Source organism: Lacerta agilis, chromosome 11 (assembly GCF_009819535.1).
Source record: "Lacerta agilis isolate rLacAgi1 chromosome 11, rLacAgi1.pri, whole genome shotgun sequence".
NCBI classification, from domain to species: Eukaryota; Metazoa; Chordata; class Lepidosauria; order Squamata; family Lacertidae; genus Lacerta; species Lacerta agilis.
The window spans coordinates 48,576,201-48,601,962 of NC_046322.1; the positions used below are offsets into that span (position 1 = coordinate 48,576,201).

At 41.8% G+C, this 25,762-nt stretch overlaps 1 protein-coding gene across 1 annotated transcript in view; it reads right to left on the bottom strand.

The window, feature by feature from the left end:
- Window positions 1–25,762, bottom strand: part of FBN2 (fibrillin 2) — a 132,355-nt gene that overhangs the window by 91,613 nt on the left and 14,980 nt on the right. The window contains exons 5-7 of the mRNA XM_033164487.1: window positions 25,430–25,525; window positions 11,639–11,836; window positions 1,272–1,397 (exon numbers count right to left, since the gene is read on the bottom strand). Coding sequence (XP_033020378.1) covers window positions 1,272–1,397; window positions 11,639–11,836; window positions 25,430–25,525 — 420 coding nt within the window. The remainder of the gene's footprint in view (window positions 1–1,271; window positions 1,398–11,638; window positions 11,837–25,429; window positions 25,526–25,762) is intronic.

Genomic DNA, 25,762 nt, shown 5'->3' on the forward strand with positions numbered 1-25,762 from the left:
ATTATTGTGGTGAAAATATACAACAGTTCTCTATTTATTGTTACCATTACCATTATTATTCATTCCAAAACTGATTTATTTATGATATAGTTCCAAGCAAATATTTTGCTATAATAATAAAACATTTGTTTATTTATTTATTTATTTATACATACGCCGCCTATCTGGCTGGGTTTCGCCAGCCCCTCTGGGCGGCTCCCAACAGAATATTAAAACCACGATAAAACATCAAACATTAAAAACTTCCCTAAACAAATGTTTGTTTTGCTTCATTAAAACTAGAGTCATATCCTCTGTTTTGCTAGCTATTCTTCAAAGAGCAGGATGCGGGTGGTGCTCTGGGTTAAACCACAGAGCCTAGGGATTGCCGATCAGAAGGTTGGCAGTTTGAATCCCCGTGATGGGGTCAGCTCCCATTGCTCGGTCCCAGCTCCTGCCCACCTAGCAGTTCGAAAGCACATCAAAAGTGCAAGTAGATAAATAGGTACCGCTCCGTCGGGAAGGTAAACGATGTTTCTGTGCGCTGCTCTGGTTCACCAGAAGCAGCTTTAGCAGGAAAGGAGTACAATTTTAGGGAATGTTGCAGGCGAGAAAATAGATTGGCCTTGCTACCTTGCCCCCCAACACCGTTCCCAAGAGCTCAGAGTTTCCTGTCAAAGTTCAGTCAAAATGAGCAAATAAGTTAAAACATAATTAATCTACACATAACATATATGGGGTTCATCTGTTCATGATTAAATGGATTTTCTCTTCCACTGTTCCTCTCTCACTCAAACACCTGTGCAATCAGATTACGTTACCTCACTCTCTCATGGTCAGCACAATGGATCTTCTTAGGCCTTTCAATTCATTTAATAGTAGAAGAGGGCAAAAAAGAGTTCTTAAGCCTAAGGGAGGGTTTGGAATATTTCCAGAAATGCTTATACAAGAGAAAGAGAGAAGGGATTTAGAGTCTCTGTCCCATGATGCTGGGATTGCTTGACAGACCAAAGCAGGAAGGAAATGGAGGATGAAGTGTCTTGGCAAATTTCAAAAAACGGAGAGGGAATAGCTGGAAGAAGCAAAAACAAATAGGGTGCAAAGTGTACATGGCAGGCGTTATATGGGAGGAAATGAAAATTGGTGTTCTTATCAAGCATCTGACTGAATTCCTCTGTTAGGGTCCAGACTCTAAACCCCAAACTATGCCCCCCATGCTCTCAGTCCAATATATCATAAAACAACAGGCAGTGAAGACTATGTATGAGTTTTTTCCAGTTTGTTACACTTACCTTCACATTTCTGAGTTGCTTCATTCTGTTTGTGACCAGCAGGGCATTTGCACTCATATGATCCAACTGTATTGATGCAATTTCCCCCTTGGCAGATTCCAGGGATTGCCTGACATTCATCAACATCTGCAAATAAAATATGCATTTTCAATATCCTAAATGAAAATAAACCTCATGTGAATGCTAATACAATGTACACTAATGTGTTTTCTTGCTGAGGGCAATGATAATGTGGAATCTCCATCTCAAGACGATGAGATTAGTTACCTCTATGCTCATCAATATTCCACAAATCCTGAAACCTCAAAGGTCCCTGCGATCCAGGGCTGCTGGCCTCCCAAACCCCGCCCACTCAGCCCGGCCGGACTGGCTGGAATTCAAATCAATCACCTGGTGAGAAAGCCTCACCAATCCCCAGCAGCCAGCCTGGGAATTCCCCATTTGTCCCAAGCGTTGCTCCCTGGGGGATGGGAGTCATCTGCAATGAGCCATAATAGCTGCCCACCCTATGACTGGGTAAGCAGCCATTTCTGGAGTGTTTTAGGAGTTTGTTTTATTTTTATTTAAGAACCTCTGTAACTTCTGCATCCGCTGAGTATGGAGAAGCTACCATCTTGTTTTAGATGGCCCCATTTTGCTTCTACACTATTAAATTTCCACATTACAAGGAATTATTCTATTTAAAACCAACCAACCAACTAAAACAATTCTAGTTCCAGAAACCTTAAGACACATACATTGCAAACAATAAGAATTTGAAAGACTTTACAATGTAGACATCTAGCTAAACATAGTTTATTATAACCATTGATTGCCAAACTTCAGTTGTAACTAAATTTGCAGAAGTGTTTATACTTTACTGCTGAAACTATGCTGAGTTTATTTAGAAATAAACAGCCTCCATAATGCATAGAATAGAGATGATGTAAAGCCATGTGGACTCCTGCATGTCCTTCCTAGAATTCCCGTTTTTTAGTTTTTGGTTTACAATATAGGCTGTTCAAGAGGAACATCACTTTATAATGAGGGTACATTAAACAATCAATTTTCTTTCTAATAAAAAATGACTTATTCATTCAAGTAGTCTAGAACTTTGTTGTCTGAAAAAGCTCAATGACTCTGCAGACATTCTTCAATAGAGAGGCCAGATTTTTGCCCTTTGTCTGGATGGCAGGTGCAATGGTGATCAATCTTTCCACCCAGAATCCCATGACACAGGGACTTATGTTTCTTTTTCATCTCAGCAGTGCTAATTCAGCACATTAAAAATCCTCAACACACCCCACACCTATATACAGATTTTAGCATTTAGTTTAAATGGCACATTAAGAATTTTGCAGACTGTTATCATTATTATTATTTATTGAATTTATATACCACCCTATACCCACAGGTGTCAGGAGGGTTCACAGACTATTAACGGTGCCTGTAAGAAACTGTATTTTTATGGGAAAAATCTAAATGTAACAAGATTGTTCTGTTTCAAACACTATTGAGTTAATTGTGTGAAAGGGGGAGACTGGACTTCTATTCCTAAATGACGCCAGATACAGTAATACCTCGTGTTGCGTTAGGGTCATGTTGTGTCTTTTCGGCTTGTGAACGCAGCAAACCTGGAAATGTATACTTCTGGGTTTCACCACGCAAGCACGTGCAGAAGTGTTCTGTGCGCTTCACACATGCGCAGAAGCGCTCTATCGCACTCCGCACTTGCGCAGAAGCACCGTTCCAGTTGCAGACTTTTTGGGGTGCATACGGCACCCCAGAACGGATCGTGTCCGCAAATAGAGGTACCACTGTACACTGTATTGGGGTACCATTGGCAGTTTGCCAGGAGGCAGATAAATTGATGAGCCAAAAAGATTATTATGTAACACATAAGGTTTCAGTTGTGACACTTGGCTACAGAATTCAACTTTCATACATTTCAGTAGAATCCAAAAGGACATTCCACTCAAATATATTGGTCTGTAGTTATAGACCAATTAAATTTTGGGATTCCAATGAGAACCTGGCGTCTGGTTGGAGGGTCTGACTGGAGAGAATGAAAGGGCAGCCTCAGCTTTGTTTAAGGGTCTTCAGAAGACTGTGAAGATACGTGTCGAAGAGAAAGAGACAAGTCTGAAAGTTTGGAATGGAAAGCTCTTGTTGCCAGGGGAAACAACCAGTGTCCATAGGGGGCTTAGGAAGTGAGGAAGCAAGAAGAAGGACCCAATGCTTTAAAGCAGAAATCAATGAAGGCCGGAGCTAAGAAGGTCTGCAAGGACAGAGAAAGCCTCCCACAGAAGTCCTTTGGAAAAGCCAATGGGAGCAGTGGCAGACTTTGGGCTCTCAAATTTCAGAGGTGCCCTGTGCGACACAAATTCGGTACCCCCTGCCTCTTGTGCTCTGTTCTACAGAATTGTTGTGGTTCCCCTTGCAGTGCAGTGCCCAGTTCTGCCACATTGGTTGTGCCACCCTAAAACCACCTCTGACGTCACAGTATTATATTTCAGTATGTTAGCTTGAAAGAAAAAAACAGCAAGAAGAGTTCAGGTGATCAGCCAGTGATTTAACGGAGCTGGGGCTTAGAAGGGCAATTGGCCAGTGATATAGTATAAGGATACGAACGAGAGCAAGCTTCTCTTTAAAACAACAATTACATTAAGACAACAATTACATATTGACAATAGGTTGGGCAGGAGGAAGTGCTAGGGGGGAAATGTGTAATTTACTCTACCTCTTCGCCAAAATTTTCTCCTGTGGATATTTTCAACCAATCTTCATCAGTTAATGAGAAAAGAAATTGTGTTCAAAAATTATCAAGGGGGAAGAGGAAATTTTGGTAAAATTCTCATGGGCAGGGTAAAGGAATTTGTTATGCTTATATTACTTCTGAGGTGACCAAAGGGTAATTTGTGAGTGCCCTTTCTTTCATTCAACAAATCATCTCACTAATAGTCTGCACTATGGAGTTTCTGGGGTTCCTGTGTTTTAAAGACCAGGGCAAGATGTAAGGTAACTTATCCCATGGGGATTTTTCAGATTAGGAAGCATGGAGTGGCAGGAAAGCAGAAGAGTGCAGGAGAAATATTTACTGGAAGGTAAAATGCATATACCACCCTTGGCCACCTTGAATGAATAAGGTAACCTCAAAAAAGCGGGGGGGGGGGACCATCTCCTGAAATTCTAAAGTGCTCTGGGAATAAGGCAAAAAAAAATGAAGGAGAGAAAACTTTTGAGACACTGGAGGGCAGATTTCAGCACTGCAATTATTTGCCCAAAGTTAAGTCCCACCAGACACGTGGTATTAGTAACCACGTCAGTATTCCCAATAGCCTCTTTCAGTTCTTAGCTGTAAGGTACAGGGTTTGACCTTTAGCCTTATGCTTCAATGTGCACTCAATGCATGGAGGCATTCAGTATAAGTAGACCTTTTATCTGCCAATGTTGCTTATTCAAATGCAGCCAACTGTGTCAGCAGAGCAGTAGCTAATATTAACAATTTACAGATGTTGTAAGTAGCAAATTAATGTGCAAACAGCAATATGTGAATTCTCTGGTGGCCACTACTTCTACAAAGAGTGTCTCTGTTTGACTCCTTCACAAGAGAATGTTTCACAGCTAAATGAGTTGCAGATATTAATTAAATAATTAATTGCTCTACTAGCAGGAAACAAAAATAGGCAAAGTTTCCCTCTCTCCCTGAAGTGAAAACATTTTAGTATTTAAGAAACTTTATTAATCATTATCGGCTTTAGTTCGATATATGGTAAAAAAACAAGGGGGGGAAGACAGCAACTTGCATTATGTTAAACTGTTCTATGGAAAAGAAATCAGGAAGTGAAATATGAATGGAGCCTTGCTACATCAGCAACCGAAGCTAGAGAAGCTATTGATATTTAGATATGTACATAAATTAGGTCTGAAATTTGGTTGGACACATCACAGTCTTACACAGTGAGGTTCTGAACTAGCCAAATGAAACACATATCAAGTTGATTTCAGTGGTTTCATAGGCCACAGGTTTGAGGCCACATTGGTTTCCATTTCTGTAAATGGCTCTTCTTATATTTTTCATGCATCATTTCATTTCTCATATGAAAAAGGGCTTGTAGATCTTTTGCTTCAGCAGAATACTAAGATGAAATCAAAATATTATTGTGACCATTTATAGGTGGGAGACACCGACAGCAGGAGAGTCTGCCAGATATGACATTGTTCTGCCCACCTCCATAAATGTTGTGGTTCCCACTATGCCACCCTATGGTCCAGCAAACCCCATTTCACCAGAACCAACTCGAGTCATTTTCAGGGATATAGATACATAGGTTTCTGACATGAGTATTTCCCACCTCTGCCTGGATCCCAGCATGGGCTCATGAGAACTCAAAATTCCATGGCTACTGAACATGTTCCTTCTGCACTAGGCTGTTAGGGATGGTGCAAGGTGGTGGGTCCCACTTTGATTTTTTTTAAAGTGTATTTGTTAACATCAGTGTTTCCCTAATGTATGCGGATACCTCCGCTTCTTGTTCTCAGTGGCCTCATTTTGCCTACATTCTTGTCAGCACTCACCACCTGAGTTTGCTATCAGAACGAGTGGTTCTAGCCAGTCATGTGGGCAGAAATATTCACAATCCTAGTGGCATAAGATGGACTTGTAAGGAAGTAAAGCTCGAGTCCAGTTAATACATATTTTCAGTGCCCTTTTACTGTAGATAAGGCAGGGCTAACATCTGTTGTTTTCATCCCAAATTGAGTGTTTCTATATTCTTCCAATGTCTAACCAGATGTGTTCTTAGAGCGATGTTTCACATCAGGGTAGTCTCTGCTGGAATTGCTTCTCATCTGTTTTTAAGTTGATTATAAATGTGTGCTAATTACTACAGAGATGTCAAATGGTTATCTCTTCCAGCTTGTCCCCTCCCCCAAACAGGTACAAGAGAGGAAACCAAATGTCTGGTTTAAAGCATACTTTAAACCTTTTAACTTTAAAGCCCACTTTACTGTTTATAGCTACATGCATAGTCAGGGTTTTTTTGTATTGAAGAGCAGCTCTGCCATACCACATCAGAAGCAGCCACGGAAACTAAGCGAAGCTTCCACTGCAAAGCAGGTATCCGTCAATGTAACTTTCTCCTCCCCCAGTTATCTTGTGGCTTTAAAAAAAAGGCATGTCTCTCCTTCCTTGGGGGTTTTTAAGCAGAGGTTGGATGGCCATCTGTCACATTTGATCCAGTTGTAATCTAGACTAGGCGACCCCTGGGGTCTCTTCCAACTCTACAATTCTACAATTCTATGTGTATATGTCTGTGTTCTCTCTCTGTCTCTCTCCTTTCTTTCGTTCTCACACACCACTTATATCCTGCCTCTCCAGAATGAAGTGCTCAAGAAAGCTAATAAAAAAAAATCCATCTAAAAAATTCCAGTAGAATGCAAACAATCCACTAATACCTAAATCCAATAATATAGAATGTAAACAGCTAAGACTAAATGCCTGTCTAAATAAACAGGTCTTCAACAGGCAGCTAAAACCTAACATAGCTAGAGGCTAGATAGATCTCCCAAGGCAGGGAAGTTCCACATCTCAGAAGCTTTCCTATCAAGATGTATGTACCTCAGTTACAACCAGGACATGTAGGAAGGCCTCTTTGTATGACCTCATAGATTGGGGAGGGTCATCAAATAAGTTTATCCTCCCTTTTGGTTACAAGGCAGCTCACAATCTAAGCTCTTCTAAAAGCAACATAAAAGCAAAACTCAAGCCAGTATCAGAAGCCAACAGCAGAAGCCATACACATCAGGGAAGGCCTCAAGCCAACATGCAGAATCTGATTCAAGATCATCAGATTTCTTTAAACTTAAGAACATACATTGTTTGGAAGAAGCATGCAAAGGGAATCACACTTGCAAGGAAGATGGGCTTCTATCCTACACTTAAACAGGGGGCCTATCAAAGTGATGTGCACAGGAAAGCTTGTCCGGAAGGGCCTGTGCAAATAAAGATCAGGATGCTGCCACAGCCCTAGAAGGAAGAGGAACAGCAAACAGTGGTACCCTTAGAACCCTTGTCCTAGTGAGGATGATGGCTTGGACATGGCAATTGTTTGCTGCCACTATTTCCATGGTGCCATGCTTCTAAACAGGAAAAACAAACCCACACAATCTCTCAAATTGAAAAGCAGAAGTTATGAGTTATGTGCCATCAAGCACACCAAGCAAGAGAAAGAACATCTGGACATGGACTTGAAATCTGTATTTTCGAATTAAAAGTCAGGAGGTGTACAACAACAGAATTCTCTCAGTTGTTCAGTTCAATGGCAAATCAGGAAAACTGATAATGGCTGTCAAATAGTTCCATATAATACCTTTATGGGATTGTTCTGAGGATGCACAAAATGTGATTTCAAGTGCTTCTTTCATTCAATTGAAAGACATAGCAATTCCATCTGGATCTCAAATAGGGAATCTTTTCTGATTATGACTTGAAAATGAGATTCTCCATTATCTTCCCTATTAGCTCAACTGGTAGTGCACGAGACTTTTAAGCTCAGGGTCATGGGTTTAAGCCCCACATTGGGCGAAATATTTCTGCATTGCCGGCAGCTGGACTAGCTTATCCTCATGGTCCCTTACAGCTCTATAACTCCACAATTCTGTGGTCTGAATAAAGGCCACACATAATCAGTTCCTGTGTTTCTGTTAACAAAAGGAACACAGTACTGTGTGCAGGAAAGCAAATTCAATCCATGTTTGCAATTGGTCTTTGTGTTTGGCTTAATAAGAATTATGGATATTCAGCACTTTTCAGGATTTGTCCCTTGTCAAAAGTCTGATGTTATCTTTATGCCTTTGATATTTTGCTTCTCTCTTAAATGATTTGACAGTACAAGCTTCTCAGCAGCCAAGTTCCTAATTCATGTTGAGCGAAGCACATTCAGAACGCCATAAGAAGCAATTGTGAAATTACATAGTGTAAAAAAAGAAAATAGTTGTTTTAAATGCACATTGTTCACAGGCAAAATACCCACACTGTTTTCTATTTCCACAGTGTAATTCTGCAACAATGTCAACTGTTCATTGCACAGTTTAAGAATATTTGTCATGCTCAGTTAACTAGCAGCCAAAGCCGTGAAATGCTGAAAAACATTCTCAAGGGCACTGAAGCTACAGAGCCAAGTGAATCCTTGGCATACTTCTAATCATTTCTCTCCATAAACTACAGGAGTCATAAGCGTTAGAGAAAAGACACTCATATAGGTGAGCACACCCTTGAAAACCTCCAAGCCTGACACACAGTTTGTAAACTTCCACCCATTTCCTATAAAATGTACTTTAAGCATTTTATTGCCTATTTGCAATCGGTAAACTGCTCTCCCCTGCTCCAAGGCAAAAAAAAAAAAAAAAAGCTACCTTCACATAGAGGAAGACAGAAGTAGCGAGCTCTCCTGGGTCCCAGCAGAACGGTTTTCTCAACCAGGAACCAGGACTGAGACTAACAGTTCCAGAACCCCCCAAGTCTTTCTTTCCCTTCCTATGAAGAATATCCCTGGGCTCACGTGGGGACTCAGAGGCATTTGGGGAAATGGATGGGGAAAAGTGTGAGGCTGCTGGGGGCCTGCACTTCTCTTTCCAGGCAGCCCATCCACTTCAGCGGACACCAAGGGAGGTGTCCAGAAGTGCCTTGGCGGCACACTGGGAACCCCAATCCTGGACGCAGGAAGGCCAAACAAACTCTTCTATGAGTTCTGACAGTGCGTACTACCATTAAGGAAGGCTGGACAGTGCAAAAAATGCAATGCCAAAACCTTTTAAAAACACCATATGCTTTGCTTCCCAAGGTGAGCTTCTTTCACACACTTTTGTATACATAAATGAAAAAATTAAAAAATTGTCCAGTAGCACCTTAGAGGCCAACTAAGTTTGTTCTGGGTATAAGGTGCTACTGGACAAATTTTTTAATTTATTTCAACTGCGTCAGACCAACACAGCTACCAACCTAAATCTACTTTTGTATACAGTTACACCTCTTGTGCATGCCAGAATATAAGCTTGCATATCTTCTCTCAAAAATATATACCAATATTCCTGCATAAAAAATTGTAGTTTTGCAAGATAGTAGCAGTTACAGGTGGGTAGCCGTGTTGGTCTGCCATAGTCAAAACAAAATCGAAAATTCTTTCTAGTAGCACCTTAGAGACCAACTGAGTTTGTTCCTGGTATGAGCTTTCGTGTGCATGCACACTTCTTCAGATACACTGAAACAGAAGTCACCAGATCCTTAAATAGATCTTAAGGATCTGGTGACTTCTGTTTCAGTGTATCTGAAGAAGTGTGCATGCACACGAAAGCTCATACCAGGAACAAACTCAGTTGGTCTCTAAGGTGCTACAAGATAGTAGCAAATAGCAATGTGTGTATTTCATGTCTGTGCTTCAATGTCTTTGAGAGTGTTCTGTTGGTTCACAGAACACATGCGAAGCCTGAGGCCCAAATGGCTGCATTACATAAAATAAAAGCTGTTTACACTGTTGCGTTCCCACTGCAAGATCTGCAAAGAAAGTTTTATTCACATTCATCCATGCCACTGCCTTCTGGGTCACATGAACACTTGTTCTGTTATTAAACTACTTTCTTGGGGGCGAGGCCATGGACCCAATTCTTCTACCTGACCTATGGAAGTCTATTGAACATTGTGTTTTTCTTTTGCAGCCTAAGCCTGTGACACTTTCCCAATCTAGTGTCTTCCAGATATTTTTTGAACTATAACTCCCATGATTCCTCATCATTGGCCATGGTGGCTAGGGTTGATGGGAGTTATATGCCAATGACATCTGGAGGACACCAGGATGCAGAAGGCTGTTCTAAGGAGAAGGAAGGATATATTTACTACTGGTTACTACAAGAAATTACTACTGGTTACTTTTTTCTACTCATTCCACGTTAGATTCGATCTAATGGAATAAAAATTGGCTCATATGTCTGACTGATGTAGAACGACCTATTGTTATATTAGTTGACCTTAGAAAGCAAAAGATCATTGTATCACTCCACTGAGCACAAATTATGTCACTTACCCATTTTGTACAAGGACAAATATGCTGCTTTGTTAAGGCTGCCAAGTTTAGAACCAGTCCCTATAATGAGGATTTCTACATGACTCTCAGATTTTAGTGTCAGCCCCGTAATTGCATTAATTACATACTCAGTGCCTATAGGGACAAAAACCTTTGAAGTACATTTTCTTAATAACTGTAATAAGCCTCACAATTTTCAAGAAAATGTACTTTAAAGTTTGCCTGGCAAAGTCCGGGAGTAAAAAATGGACATTTCTCCTATATTTCACAATTCAGTATGTTGTGAACAACAGTTACAACTCTGGGGGATGGGGAGGAGAGTAGTTGCTCTCACCCCTTTCTAGGAAACCCCACATTTCACTTTGGGAACCATTCATTCACTTGTTTTACCAAAATGCAGTTTGTTCAAAGGCGGCAGGGGCCTTGATTATGTAGAGGGGCAGCAGCAGTCACCAAAGGAGAGCACCACTCAGGACATGGCGGCACTGCAGTGGTGTCACTGCTGCACACTCAGATGGCATAGGGTAGGGCAGCAATGAGGTCAGGCCAGCAGGGCACACTAGCAGAAGTGCCTGATTGGGTGCCCGAACCACCCTGATCTCTCTGCTGCCCTTACCTGCCCCCTCACTGTCCCATAGTGACAGTAGCTGCTGGCAGGCCAAGACTATTGTGGCCGCCCTCTCCACCAGCTGCTCCTGTGCAGGGGAAATTATAGACACTTAATAGACATGGTATATACAGTAGAACCTCGTGTTACGGACGGGATCCGTTCTGGAGGCCTGTCCGTAAAACGGAACTGACACGAGCTGAAGCGTCACTCCTGCGCACGTGCGATTTAGCGCTTCTGCGCATGCATTGAAACCCAGAAGTAACCCATTCTGGTACTTCTGGGTTGCCACAGAATGCAACACAAAAATACGTAACCTGAAGCGGACGCAACATGAGGTATGACTGTATAATGGTTATCCCAAGAAAGGGAAAAGGCATCTACTGCAGTACATGAGACTCTATCTCAATGAGTAAATGGAGTTGTTTTCACTCTTGTGTTTCATGCACAGTCTGTGGGTCTAATTCATTCCTCCACAAACACACTGGTTTCATTATTATGTCAATGCAGCCTAACAAATATCTTGACACTTACAGAAATGCTTTATATTTTGAATATACTCTCACTTTCTCTCTCTCGCTCTCTCTGTATATATATGAGAAAGGAGGGAAGAAACATCTGGCTTCAATCAATTGCTCAGATCTACTCTACAGTAGGAAAACATTTAAATTGCAGTAACTAATGTAACACAAATGGCTTACCTTGACATGCGCCAGTGCGGATGTTGGGGATGAAACCACGGCGGCATGGCTGAGGCTGAGCAGGGCACATCTCACAAGGATGGCCCCATGCACGTCCAATGGTTGCGCAACAAAGCGTCTTCGTGCAAACAATGCCCGTCAGCTGGCCTTGACACATCTGGTTGCTGACCTGAGTGAAACAAGGGCCTGTTCTGTAATCTGGAAATTAAGAGGAAACATTTTAATGCCCGAGGAGTGCTTCCACCTCCACATCTATAAACAGAGCAACTTTTCAGTTTGCTTCACTTATCTGATGCAGTAATATGTTCCGTTTGAAAGCTTGCAACACAATGAACCATTTTTTTCTCTGAAAGGCCATGGCATGTTGTGACTTTTTTAAAATAAAAAACGAACAAATTCGCTATATCCCACTAGGGATTTAAATTCCTTGAACTCTTAGTGTACCGTGTCTATATTTTCAGTTAAAAGGAGGGATTGTTAAAAGATATCTATCAAACACTATCCACACATGAATGGCAGTGCAGGTGTCATGCAGCTTGCACAAATTTTGATCAGAGTGCTGCTTTGATATCATTACCTGGCAGGACACCAAGAAAAGGGAAGAGGATCCCAGTGAGGGGTGTAGCCACCAGGGCAAGCTGAAGATGGGGAATAGGAGGCTGGGGCTGAGGAGGTCTCCTCAATGAACAGCAGAGGATGTTGAAGAGACAGCCAGCAGTTTACAGGGGCCAGAGGAAATAAACATGTCACCAGAACCAGAGGTGTCCCCTTCTCCACGAATTTGACAGGCTCTGAGGCTCCAGGAACAGTGGGGAATATGCCTTAAGAGGCTGAGGTAGATGAGAGAATGCAGCCCAGTTTACTAGCTGATCTGGTGAAGATCAGGTGACTTGTTAGGTCTGGGAGGTTTGTGGTCACTCAGCTTGATTAAGCTCAGAGCAGATGATGATCACATGCTTTGTTAAGGAGAGAGGTGGTCTCTTCTCCCTTGCAAATTGCCCTGATCAAAGGACAATTTGCACCTGGAGATGGACAGGAGGAAAAGTGTGCTTAACTTTCCCCCAACCATGGGGAAAACTAGCTAACTAAAATTCTTTCTCTTCAATCACACACACACTTTTACCCTGCCAGAGTTCTCAACCTGTGCCAATTTCAAAAATGTGGGTTTGGGACACCCTGATGCTAAAGTAAAGGCAGCTGTTGGGGAAGATTCAGGGGAAAACAATTGGCACACTTTCTTGCCCATTCTCCAGCACTAATTGTTCCTTCCCAAAGGTGCCTTGCAATGAAGAAAGGAGTGCGACAATGTCATTACACACAGCTATAATGCAACAAAGCCAAAAATTGCCCCTTCATTTCAGTGAAAGACATGGCGAGCCTACATTAAAGTTTTGTATTCAATCGCTTAATGTCCAAGCCTCTTGCAATATAGGCCACTATAAAAAAACACACTGTATTGTATTACAAAACACCACCCTTCATCCAAAGATCACAGAGCAGTTTAAAGTGTAAAATACAAAATACATAAGATAAGCCCCCCCCCCCCCCCGACCAATAACCCCACCACAGGACCCAAAGGCTTGTGTGATAGGCAAGACATGGTGGATAATTATGCTGAAACCAGCAACAGGCAAGCCCTGGTTGAAATACATAAAATTTATCAACAAGTCAGAGAGGATTCAGTGAACTGTTTGGAAAACAGGTCATACAAGGACAGGCTAAATGTCTAAGAAAAAAATAATATAGCCAAGATCCCAGCATTCAAATAAATGTATCATCCTAAATATATCAAATGAGAGTATGCATTGCTTTACCTGGGTAACTAAAGGAGGGATTTTAAAAGCTGGTTTCAAATGTAGCATATTTATGCCGAGTACTGGAAAGCGTGTCCTCCATAAAAGAGGGCAAGTGTTGCGGTGCGACCTGGCCACCTGACCCGGTGCTGTGGGTGGGTAATCTTGGATCAGCCACAACCCGATAGGTGGGTCCCGTGTTGCTGGGGTGCAATCTGACCAATGGGGTGCTAAGAAAGGGCAGCAACGCAGGACCTATATAAGCCCATGCGAGGCTACTGAGCTTCCTCTTTGGGGCTATCGCATTGGAACACCCGCCCACCTCTCCCTATATTTAGGGCTTGTGCTTGACCTTGCTATGCCATCATGTGTCATCTGTCGTTGGGACAGGTGCATGGCAGGAATTTTTCCCACTTGGCTGGTTGGCTGGTGCCATTTGGGTTTCGCCTGCCGCTTAGCTGTCAGGAGTGCGTGCAGGAGCCAGGCCCCATGACCAGCAGGGCTTCTCAGGACTAGGGCCTTCCTAGGTGTGTTCTGGAGAGGCAAGGCGCGGCCGCACAGGTGAGGCTGCTTGGTAACTCTCTGCACCTGGTGGCAAGAGCCGGGAAGGGATATAAGGTCAGCATTTCCCTTCGGCTCTTTGCCACAGCAACACGCTTTCTGCCCAGCTGCGTCTGGCCTCCTGCTTCCTGATCCCCGGACCTCACTTTCTGGACTCCTTGCTTCTCAACCCTCGGCTTCTGGACTCCTTGCTTCTCGACCCCCGGACCTTTAACTTAATGACTTTCTGGTTCCTGACCCTCGGACCCCTGGTTTCTGGACTCGCATACCTGCTCCCATCTCGCCATCTTGCCCCCGTTCCTGACGTCCTCTGCTGGGACTTCGTTCACCCGTAGACCAGACTGTGACAGTAGCAAATAGTCCACAACTTGTAAGTTGCAGATAGGCTGTGGTTCAGGTGATAGGCGTGGCACATGGTGTGGTCACGTCTATGCAAATGTAGGATATTCCAGTAAAGGAATCCAGGGACTCACTAGTTTGGCGTTCCCCAAAAGAGATTCTGCCCATGCCCGAGTCCAGGGGACATCAGGTCAGCTGTTTGGTGCTCCTTCCATCAGCTGTCCCTGGTGTTCATCCTTGGCTGTCCTAAGAACGTGGCTCTGGGACAGCGCTGCCTGCAAGGGTGCAGGGAGATAGTCGAACCAGAACCTATGCAACAACTCACTTGATTGTAATCAATAAAGCTGTAGCCTAAATTCTGCCAAAATCCAAACCAAATATCTGTCTCCTGTGTGAATTTTGGGGAAAGGTAAAAGGTCTAAACATGCAAAAGGTTCCTTATACAAACAGATGCCCATGCTCTTGCAGCTTTCCATCTGGATTCTGCCCCCACACCAGGGTTCTGTTTAGTTCAGTGTGGCATAGTAAAAGTAAAGGGACCCCTGACTGTTAGGTCCAGTCGCGAACGACTCTGGGGTTGCGGCGCTCATCTCTTTACTGGCATAGTACACATGCTATAAACCTTTTGGTGAGACGCTTGACCTCCCTACTGGAAACATATGCATGCTGGGACAGGGACAGCCAACATGCTTGTGTAGCTTGCCATTTCGTACTGCAATGGTGAGCAAAGATGGGACATTATCACAAGGCTGTTGGCCTGTTTTGCATGTTCATGATATCTGCCCAATTGCAGTGTTTGTGTCAGTCTGAAAAACATTTGCTTTGTTCCACACGCTGCCGCCTATGTCTGGAGAGGCCCACTACTAAATGTTGGAAGTCCAACGGATTCTTATTACATCTTTATTCTATGCTCTATGAGTCAGAATAGCTTCTTTCACACAGAACAACAAACTGTGCATGTAAAAGTTGACGGAACCGCTGCCCCTAACTTCTGGACTTTAAGCAGAATCAGTAGTTAGTTCATTTTGTTTGGGCTATACACCCTGCTCATCTTCCTCCTATTGCAATTATTTCACTAGTTACAGAGCAATTCAAAGCCCCATTGCGATGGATGTGTAGGTGTATGTTGGATTGGCCCCTAGATGTCCCTCTGTCTTTCCTGCCAGCCTCCCCCAGCCTCCTCCTGCCCACTACCTGCAAAGTAATGCAAATGCCACTCTGCTAGAGCACAGCACTCCCCCTTCAGGCAGCCAGGCAAAGTTCTGCAAACAGGATCTCTACTGGGTGGCAGCCAGCAAAAAGTACTGAAGCAGGGGTTTCCCGGAAGAAGCTGGTCAGTGCTGAGATCTGTTGGATTCTAAGCCTGCCCCACTGCCATCATATAATGGAACTGGCCTCAATACGATCTGCCTGCCTTCTGCCCTGGCTTTTGGAATGGCAGAACTGCAGTGGTAGTTCCATTAAGGTACTGCCGGGCTAGGAGGGAGTATGGATTGTTCCTTTGCAACGGTTCCCAAACTTGGGACTCCAACTGTTTTTGGATTTCAGTTCTCATCATCCCTGACCACTGGTCTTGCTAGCTAGGGATGATGGGACCTGTAGTCTAAAAACAGCTGGAGATCCAAGCTTGGGAAACCATGGTTTAGAGGAAGACTTGCATCAGCCAATACCTATAGGATTTTTAATATTTTCATGCCACTTTTCCTTCGGGATGCTCAAAGACGTTTACAGGAAGTTCAGTAGGAGATTGTCCATCAAGGTGCTAACTTGGCCCTCTGGGCTTTAACAAAAGTATCCATATCATGCTATGATCAAACCATGCTATGGATCAGCTCTACTGTAAAGAACAACCACTTTCTAAGGAATGCCCGATACTACAGTGGGATGCTTTTATTTTTCCTTTTAGAACTACCCTCCAAGTCTTTAATTTCTATGTTAAGGCTGAGGGATTTCACAAGTCCCAACACATGGTGATGTATTCATGATGGTATCCTGGACACGTCACCAGTGTATCAGGCCTACAAGTCCACAATTACACGGATCTGAAATATTTCCGTAGACACATATCCCCGGTGGCATTTCAAACCAACCTATGCTGGGCTGATAAAATGATTTATTGCCGTGGTGCATAGGAAAACAACCTGGCACATTGCTGAAGGCATTCCACGCTTAGGCTGACGACACTTTTTTCTTACACCTAATTAAATTAAACGTAAAATTAACATAAACAAAAATTAACTTCATATTTTCCTTGTGCGCAGACAAGTGTCATGTTAGGAGTTTCACAATTTGTTTTTGCCCCACTGTTGCTATGGGAACAATTCTATCAAAAGGCACTGATGGAACACATGTTACAAATTATAGTTTGCTTAGCTAATCTTATGACTTGATGAGAGTAGGTAACCTACTTTTCACATGTAGTTGCTACGTTTTTCTCTGTCTTTGAAAACCATCAGCTCCAGGAATGAAATGACTTAGGGTATGGAGAATGAGAAAATAGCTATAATAAAACAATTATCTATCTCTCTGTGTGTACACATATATGTATACGCCTACCTTATGGTACTTTTTCAGCATCTTTCATTTGTATTTTAAAGCAACAGCCATATCCTAAGACTGGATGTAACAAAGGTTACATCAATGCAATGTCACAAAACTTACGCTAAGCTCCCAAATACACAAACTAGGAAGTAAGCCTCGTTGAGCACAATGGAATTAACTTCTGAGTAAACCCAAATAAGATCATGCTGCAGATCTTATATCAGCAATGTTAGGCTGGCATGGCACTAATGCAAATATTTGGGATCAGCAGATAACAGCATTTCCATAGTTTATGCACCCCCACAAGGCCTACTCCCATTCTTAGGATCCGAACAATTATAATCCCATGCACCGGGAGAGCAAGACTAGCACTCAAGCACTGCTCAGATGGCTTACAACAATGAATAATTACAACAGAATAAAATATACTAAAATACAAAAAAAGAATTCAAGAAAAATACATACCGGTAAACTACACAACATTAAAAATCTATTTTAAAGCAGAGCTAGAGATCATGAGTAAAAACTGCCGTAATAAAAATGGCAGCAAAAGACAGCCTGAGAGGGGACTGCTCATGCTTCATTGGGGTAAAGTGGTGCAGCCACTGAAAAAGTCCCAACTTTTGGCATCATCAACCATGCCTCTACTCTAGGTGGGGCAAAAGATGGGCCCCCACTCTAGAGAGCCCAATACTTACACAGAGAGCCCAATATTTAGTGAAGCAATCATAGTATCACTTAAGCAAACACCCTGATTTAGCCCTCATTCCACTAACCCACAAATCAGATTTTTATAGGGTTCAACTAAATAATGCCTTTGTGTTCCCGAGTACGTGTTTCATTTCTGTATATGATTCTTCAAAATATAAGCATCTGCCATTATGCTTTATGTTCTGGCCTACTGTTGTACAAAACAGACTATTAAAACGTCAAACTGTGCAGAAGCTGCAAATAAATACATTAATGAGCATCTCAAACATTTTATTCCAATAGTTTAATGGTCATTAATGAAAAACCTATTCTTTTTAAAATAATGCATCACAGCCAAAACAAAGAGGTTGCCATGAGGCTTCAGCTGTTACATTAGATAGTCATGTACTGATTTAGACCAGATAAAAATAAAAAGCATTTTTATAATGTTATCCAGCAAGCTGGGAATAATACATTGCAGGTGGGAAGTGAGAGATAGTCTCTTCAGTTGGGGGAGAATAATAGTGGTCATTTTTTTCTAGAAAATTAACTATGCTTAGAATAAGATAAGTCTCACAAATGAAAGATCAAATGCTTTTCTGCAATCCTCTACTCAAATCATACTGGGGCTGATGTATGATGCCGCTACACCATTTCATATTTTATAATTGTGTGCTTTCTCCTCCATCCAGGCTGAGTACATATGGAATTTGACAGGCTGGGGAAACCCAGCCAGATGGGAGGGGTATTATTATTATTATTATTATTATTATTATTATTATTGCTTGAGCTCCCACAAACATGCTAAGTAGCAGCCTTGACTTCACTTTAATGCTTGTGTAAAACAAAGAACATAGGAAACTGCCTTATAAGAAGTCAGACCATTGGTCCATCTAGGTCGGTATTGTCTGCACGGATGGGCAGCAGCTCTCCAGACTGGGGACATTCAAAGCCCTACTGGAGATGCCAGAAACTGAACCTTGGATATTGTACCAGCCCTTCCCTTTCATCCCTTCAGTTCTGGAGAACGTGCTTTGAAAGCAAAACTGGAGAGCTGCTGCCAGCCAATGTAGGAAACAGTGAGGCAGGTAGACCAACAGGAGCAACCAGTGCTGGGATGGGGGGGGGGGGTTAGCAATAGAAACTGCACTCCAACACAGGCTTTGCACACAAGGGAACTGCAGAGGCAGCTGAAATATACTCATAGTCTAGTGTGAATTTCATGCTCTTTATTCAGCTCATAGTAGTGAGGAATGCAGTTTCCCCAAAACGTCTGCTTTATATACACTATTTACACAATGGGCCCCACGTGATTGGCTAATTCCAGGATACTCCTGTATGCCAATCGGGTTGCGGATTCACTTCCACCTGGAGCTGGATTGGGTGGCTCCTGCGGCCAATCAGATTGCTGCATTCTGGATCCTATTGTTCTAGGACCAATCAAACTGCTGCATTCTGGATCCTATTGTTCTAGGACCAATCAGACTGGTGCATTTTGGATCCTATTCAACTCAGTACATAACAGCAGCAAGTAACAAAAAACACTTATTGAACAGTGCAGAAGTAGAGGAAAATCTTGAAGGACTGGGGTTTTGTTTTGTTTTCAAAACAAGTAGAAGAGGAGTTTGGATTTCATATCCCATTTTATCACTACTCTAAGGAGTCTCAAAGCAGCTAACAATCTCCTTTCCCTTCCTCCCCCACAACAAACACTCTGAGGTGAGTGAGGCTGAGAGACTTCAGAGAAGTGTGACTAGCCCAAGGTCACCCAGCAGCTGCATGTGGAGGAGCAAGGAATCGAACCCGGTTCACCAGATTATGAGTCCACTGCTCTTAACAATCACTATACCACACTGGCTCTCTGTGTGCTACAAATGCACAAAGGAAATTAAAAACATAAAGATGCTAAAAAAATATTGCCTTAGTACTTGTGGGCCTAGCCTTCATACACAGCATTTAAGGAGAATTTAAATATGGATATTAAAATTAAACCTGAAGTGCACTGTTTTAATAGAGCAATCAGTCAATAATAGTAGGGCAGTCAAATGGAATATTGGATTCATAGAGGATAAGCCGTAACAGCATTTCAGGCTTGCAGTCCGTTCCAGCACAGAAGAGAGTTATTTCCCATAAAAACAAGGCATGCCCAACCTATGCATGTCAGATTTTTAGACTGGAAAATTTCTCTCTCATTATTACTTTTGATTATTTTCAGATGTTTTTTTGGTTTAGAGGGAAGCCTTTCCCCAACTTTCCATGTACTGCTTTCATTGTGCTAGCTGATCATTGCTAGTGCAAACAGACAAGCAGGATCGCCACAGGTGGCACAGCAACTATGGCATACAGCCAGCAGCTACAGCCAAGCCACTTCCCAAACTGGGAGGAAAGATAATGGACTTTCCCCAAGCTGGGGGGGAAAGGTAACCCAGAAAAGGAGGAGAATGGAGGATAAAAATGAATGCCAAAGCAAACAAAGAACAGACTTGTTTCTTCTCAGGGATAGTTTATATGGAAGGCAAGATGCTTGGAAGCCTCCGTGTACATAGATAGCTACTGGGAACAGATGCTACATTCAGCTCCAAGAGGCAATGCATTTTTAAAACAAAGAAAGTGTGCAGCTCCACTGCGACACCAGGCCAAATGCACCACCGCATACCTGGCCACAGAATGGCAATAAGAATCCCTCTAAATCTCCCCAGAAGGGCACCCAGCTTTACAAGACCCTCGAGACCCAAGCAAACACTCAATTTGTACCCAGTACCCCCAGAGTTGTATTGTGGCAACACAGGCAATTGCAAGACCTGCTTAATTGTTTTGGTCAAGATGGGCTGGTTTTGTTGATTTTTGGAATATGAGGTACGGAAATGTTAAGGTGCTATACCTGCTGCACTGGCTCCCGGTGGAGTACTGGATCGGGTTTAAGGTGCCTTTAAAGCCCTATACCGGGGTAGGCAACCTAAGGCCCATGGGCCGGATGCAGCCCAATCGCCTTCTCAATCCGGCCCACTGACGGTCCGGGAATCAGTGTGTTTTTACATAAGTAGAATGTGCCCTTTTATTTAAAATGCATCTCTGGGTTATTTGTGGGGCATAGGAATTCATTATATATATACACACACATATATATACACTCCAGCCCACCACAGAGTCTGAGGGATGGTGGACCAACCCACGGCTGAAAAAGGTTTCTGACCCCTGCCCTATACGGCCTAGGACCACCTAGGGTACCACCTCTCCTGGTATGTCCCACAGAGGACCTTACGGTCTTCAAATAAAAACATCTTGCAGATCCCGGGCCACAGGGAGTTAGGCTGGCTTCGACCAGAGCCAGGGCTTTTTCGGCCGTGGAACGCTCTGTCACAAGAGACTAGGGCCCTGTGGGACTTGACATCTTTCCGCAGGGCCTGCAAGACACAGCTGTTCCACCAGGCCTTTGGCCAAGGCACAGTCTGACCCCCTCTCTCCTTCTGTAATCCTCATAGAACTCTAGCTCAATGGGTGTCATTAATTTGATTCTGAATTGATTTTAGAATGTATTTTAATTAATTGACTGTGTGATTTTATGTACACTGTGCTATTTTTACTTATTGTTAGCCACTCTGAGCCTGGCTTTGGGTGGGGAGGCGGGATATAAAAAAATAAAATATCATTATTAAGGCTCAAAAGAAATGTGTTTCTGTAAAAAAATATAATTTATGAATAAGTAAAAAGTTGCCTTAATGCTTTTTTTAAGCTGTCCTGCCAATGAAGAACTAGACACACGTCATTTAAATAATGAAATGCAAGTTATCATAATGTGAAAATGGTCATAAATGCAGAAAAGTAGCACAATGACACATTATGTTGCAGCTAGGAGTGAGGGAGAAAGTCTGTTCACACATAAAGATGAATCTACCTAATACGCATTTCCTGGAGCTATATGAGAACTAAAATGCAGGCATGCTGTGAAATTCACACTTTGAAAGTTGCAATGTGGTTCTTCAACCACGTAATGTGTACAAAAATGCATATGCTAAGTAAAGTTTGCATAACAATGCATGTCTTAGTGAAAATAATGTACAAAAATGCATTATACAGTGGTACCTCGGGTTAAGAACTTAATTCATTCTGGAGGTCCGTTCTTAACCTGAAAGTGTTCTTAACCCGAGATACCACTTTAGCCAATGGGGCCTCTTGCTGCTGCCGCGCCACCACGCCACGATTTCTGTTCTCATCCTGAAGCAAAGTTCTTAACCCGAGGTACTATTTCTGGGTTAGCGGAGTCTGTAACCTGAAGCATCTGTAACCCGTGGTACCACTGTACTAAGGGAAACTGCACTAAAATGTATAGATTATGAGAAATTCATAGTAAAATGCTGGTGAATTTTCATAAGGGGAAAAAATCACAAATTGATTTAGCAATGTGGTGGTCTGAATTTATGACTGGGAAAAAAAGAGAAGCTGAGAGATACTGAAATTGACAAGATTTTCTGATCCCTAGTTGTAACCTGGCAAGTTTTATCCTTATCTCTTTGTAGTTCCTGTGAATAAGGCTGGGGCGCCTCCTTGTAATTATTTGTTTTTCTTTTAGGCACATATACACACACACATATAAGAATAGAATATTACAATGGAATCACTATTATTTACCTATCCTACCCAACTTTTAATATGCTACTGGACAGATAGATATAATACAGATGTGAATATACTTTCCAGTAAATACTGTTGAATATATAGTATTACCTACTATAGTGTTATGTGTTGCAAGAATCTTTAAAGCATGAATTTACTTCTAACGTAATTAAAAGCTTTTTACTTTTTATATAATTTAAACATAAATTCATCTCACAACTTTTGAAATTTTTCATGACTATTACAATCCTTCTCTATTCTCCAAATTCAAGTTTAAAACTATTATTATTATTATTATTATTATTATTAAGCTGACATGCAGCGGTGTTTGCCTGCTTGCACAATGGAAATCCACTTTGCAGAGTTAGACTTCTGGTTTCTCTTATCCCTGCTCAGCCTCATGTTTACCTCCAAAATTTGGCCCAGAGGGTTCCCCAAGCCACTGAAGCAAATTTTGGAGGCATAAAGATGCATTTGTTTGGTTTATTTATTTGTTTGGTTATCATGTTTTATTTTTACATGTTAAAAAAATAAACATAATGGACTGTATTCAACATAACACTATAGAGACAGTTCTCTCTGCAGAACTGTCTTCCCTCTCATTTGCCTGTGTGTAAATATACATTCCAAGCATTGATTCTATTTTCACCACGCAGTTCCTTCTGCCCTCCAAGCATCTACTCAAAAGGGTTGAATAGCTCTCCCAAATTTGGGGGGAGGGGCGCAGCTAAAGATGGAAGAATCCATCAAAAGTTGCCTTCCCCCTTATGCTAGCCTTCTATGAATCGGAGGGACCCTTCATTGATGGATATTTTATGATTCAGGTATATATCCGTTGTATCTGATCAAGTCATATTCAGAAGAGCTCCCCTAAAAACAATGGGCTTGTTAAAATTTACTATCTTGAAACCACTGATTTCAATGGGTTTATTCTGGGTATGAATTATCTGCCCTTGGAATTTATGGTAATACATGGGTAAGAAATCTAATTACTAAATATAATAAAAAAACGAACATTTTTATTAATTCATATGACTACTGAAATTCACATGATCTTCATAAAATTCATATCGCATAGAAAAAATATATATTCTGCAGTTCACAAAGGTTCACAAAGAACATTCTTCAAGATTATCTGCATATCTTCAAAAACCAAGAAGCAGAGCTGGCCACAGGAACAGTTTCCAATAAAGGATACAAAATAATAGATAGAAAAGTGTGGCTGGGAGGGTCCAAAAGAGGTTGTGCTTTCTTGCAGACCAGCAGCAAACCTTCAAGTTAAATATACTGTAATCATGCCAGTGATTAGTTACTGCTCAGTCTCCTGTCTCCAGCCCGGAAATTAGTCTGCTAGAAACCCAGATAGCTGAACAAGCGGTCACGCTTTATCATACCACTGAGTTTGAGAGGCCAATCTGAAGGAAAGCTACATGTGTTCTATATTAGGGAGAAAATACCTAATTTAAATTACCTTAATTTACAGAACTATAAAATCTCTGTATTTAAAGTACAATAACATAAATATTAGCACGATAAATTCTTTAAGGCTACAATCCTAAACACAATTACTAGGAAGAAAGCCCCACAGTACACAGTAGTTTACATCTGAGTAAACATGCGTAGGATTACACTGCACAAATATTAACACAATTTACTCAAGAAATCTGTGGAAACTTTAGCTATAAACTTCTAAGACTTCAAATTACCAGCACTGTTTTACTATTTTATCATTAAGCACTCGCTGCCTCAGTACATTAAACAATAGTGATCTCTACTCTATAAATTGCGCTGGTAAAGGCCCCCTGGATGGTTAATTCCAGTCAAAGGAGACTATGGGGCCATGGGAGCCGGTGTTTGTCCACAGACAGCTTTTCGGGTCACGTGGCCACCATGGCTAAACCGCTTCTGGCACAACGGGACAGAAGCCAGAGCGCACAGAAACGCTGTTTACCTTCCCGCCGCAGCAGTACCTATTTAACTACTCACACTGGCGTGCTTTCGAATTGCTAGGTTGGCAGGAGCTGGGACAGAGCAACAGGAGCTCACCCCATTGCGGGGATTTGAACTGCTGACCTTCCGATTGGCAAGCCCAAGAGGTTTGGTGGTTTAGACCACAGCGCCACCCACGTCCCCCTTGTGGCATGGAGCCTGTGACAAGAACCTGAGGAAGTTCAGGCAGTGACATTAAGATCTGTAGTTCCAACTCAAAATCATTTTTTTGCCTGAATTTATGGAGCAAATGAGGCTGTGTTGTCAAGGCAAGAGAAGTTTAGGTAACAGGTCAATATAAAGCTATAGCCACCCTACTACAGATAAACAGTTCCCATGGGGTAGGAGTGAGGGATCAGAAGAGGCTTAACTAATCAGCTGATCATCAAGTGAATAATATATTTAAATTAGACAAAACAAAAGGGTTTGTTACTGGAAGATCGAAACTTGAGAAAGATCTATTACAAAGTAAGGCTAAATTACTTTCCAAAATGTATAGATTATTACTATATTGGGAAGTGCTAGAGGAGGAGGTTAAATCTGTGATGATTCAGTGTCTAAATATTTTGGTTGTAATATTCAGATGGCATCTTGGGAAAAGCTTTGGAGAAATGACTTAGAATTTACTTTAAAAGAAAATTATATGAAGATGTTCTACCAATGGTATATTATACCAAGCAAGCTGGCGAAAATGTATAAAACCAGCTGAAATCTTCACTGGAGATGTAAAGAATCAGAGGAAACAATGTAGCACATGTGGTGGAAATGTAAAAAGATTAAAAAACTTTTGGGAAATTATCTATAATGAACTTTTAAAAAATGTTCAAGTTAACTTTCATCAAAAAGCCGGAAGCCTTCTTGTTAAGTATTATTGCTGCAGATATACTGAAAAAATTAAGAAAGATATTTATGTATGCCACTACTGCGGTGAGAATGTTAATAGCTAGATGGTGCAAGGGAGATAAAACACCAACTAAATTGGAATGGCAGGCGAAGTTATTTGAATATGTAGAATTGGCAAAGATGACAGGGAAAATTAGGAATCAAACAAACCAAGAGTTTAACAAAGAATGGGATACATATGAAAATTGTTCTCAGATGAAATCTCTGACATGTTTTGAATAACTTCTGCAATGATATATGCTACCAAGAATATGGACAATTAACAATAAGTTTAAAATATGCAAACATGCAGTCAACAAGGTAATGATGGACCCACATTGATTTCATGTACATTTCCCTGCCCGCAGTTTTTAGTTCTTACCTCTTTCACATTGTGGGCCTGTGAATCCATACACACATGCGCAGCGATTGGGTCCAATGCAGCGACCACCATTCTGGCATCCATTTTCACAGACAGCTGTGTTTTGAATTAGAAAAAGGGGGGGAAACCCATAATGATGTACTTGGTCATACTGAAAATATCCCTTTGAAGTTCTACAGAACAAATTAACAAAATGGATGCTTTTCACCATCATTATGCCCAACATGGTAATTAAGTGAAACTTGCAATAAGTCTTTAAAAGGTAAAGAGACAGTCACGAACGACTCTGGGGTTGCAGCGCTCATCTCGCTTTACTGGCCGAGGGAGCCACCG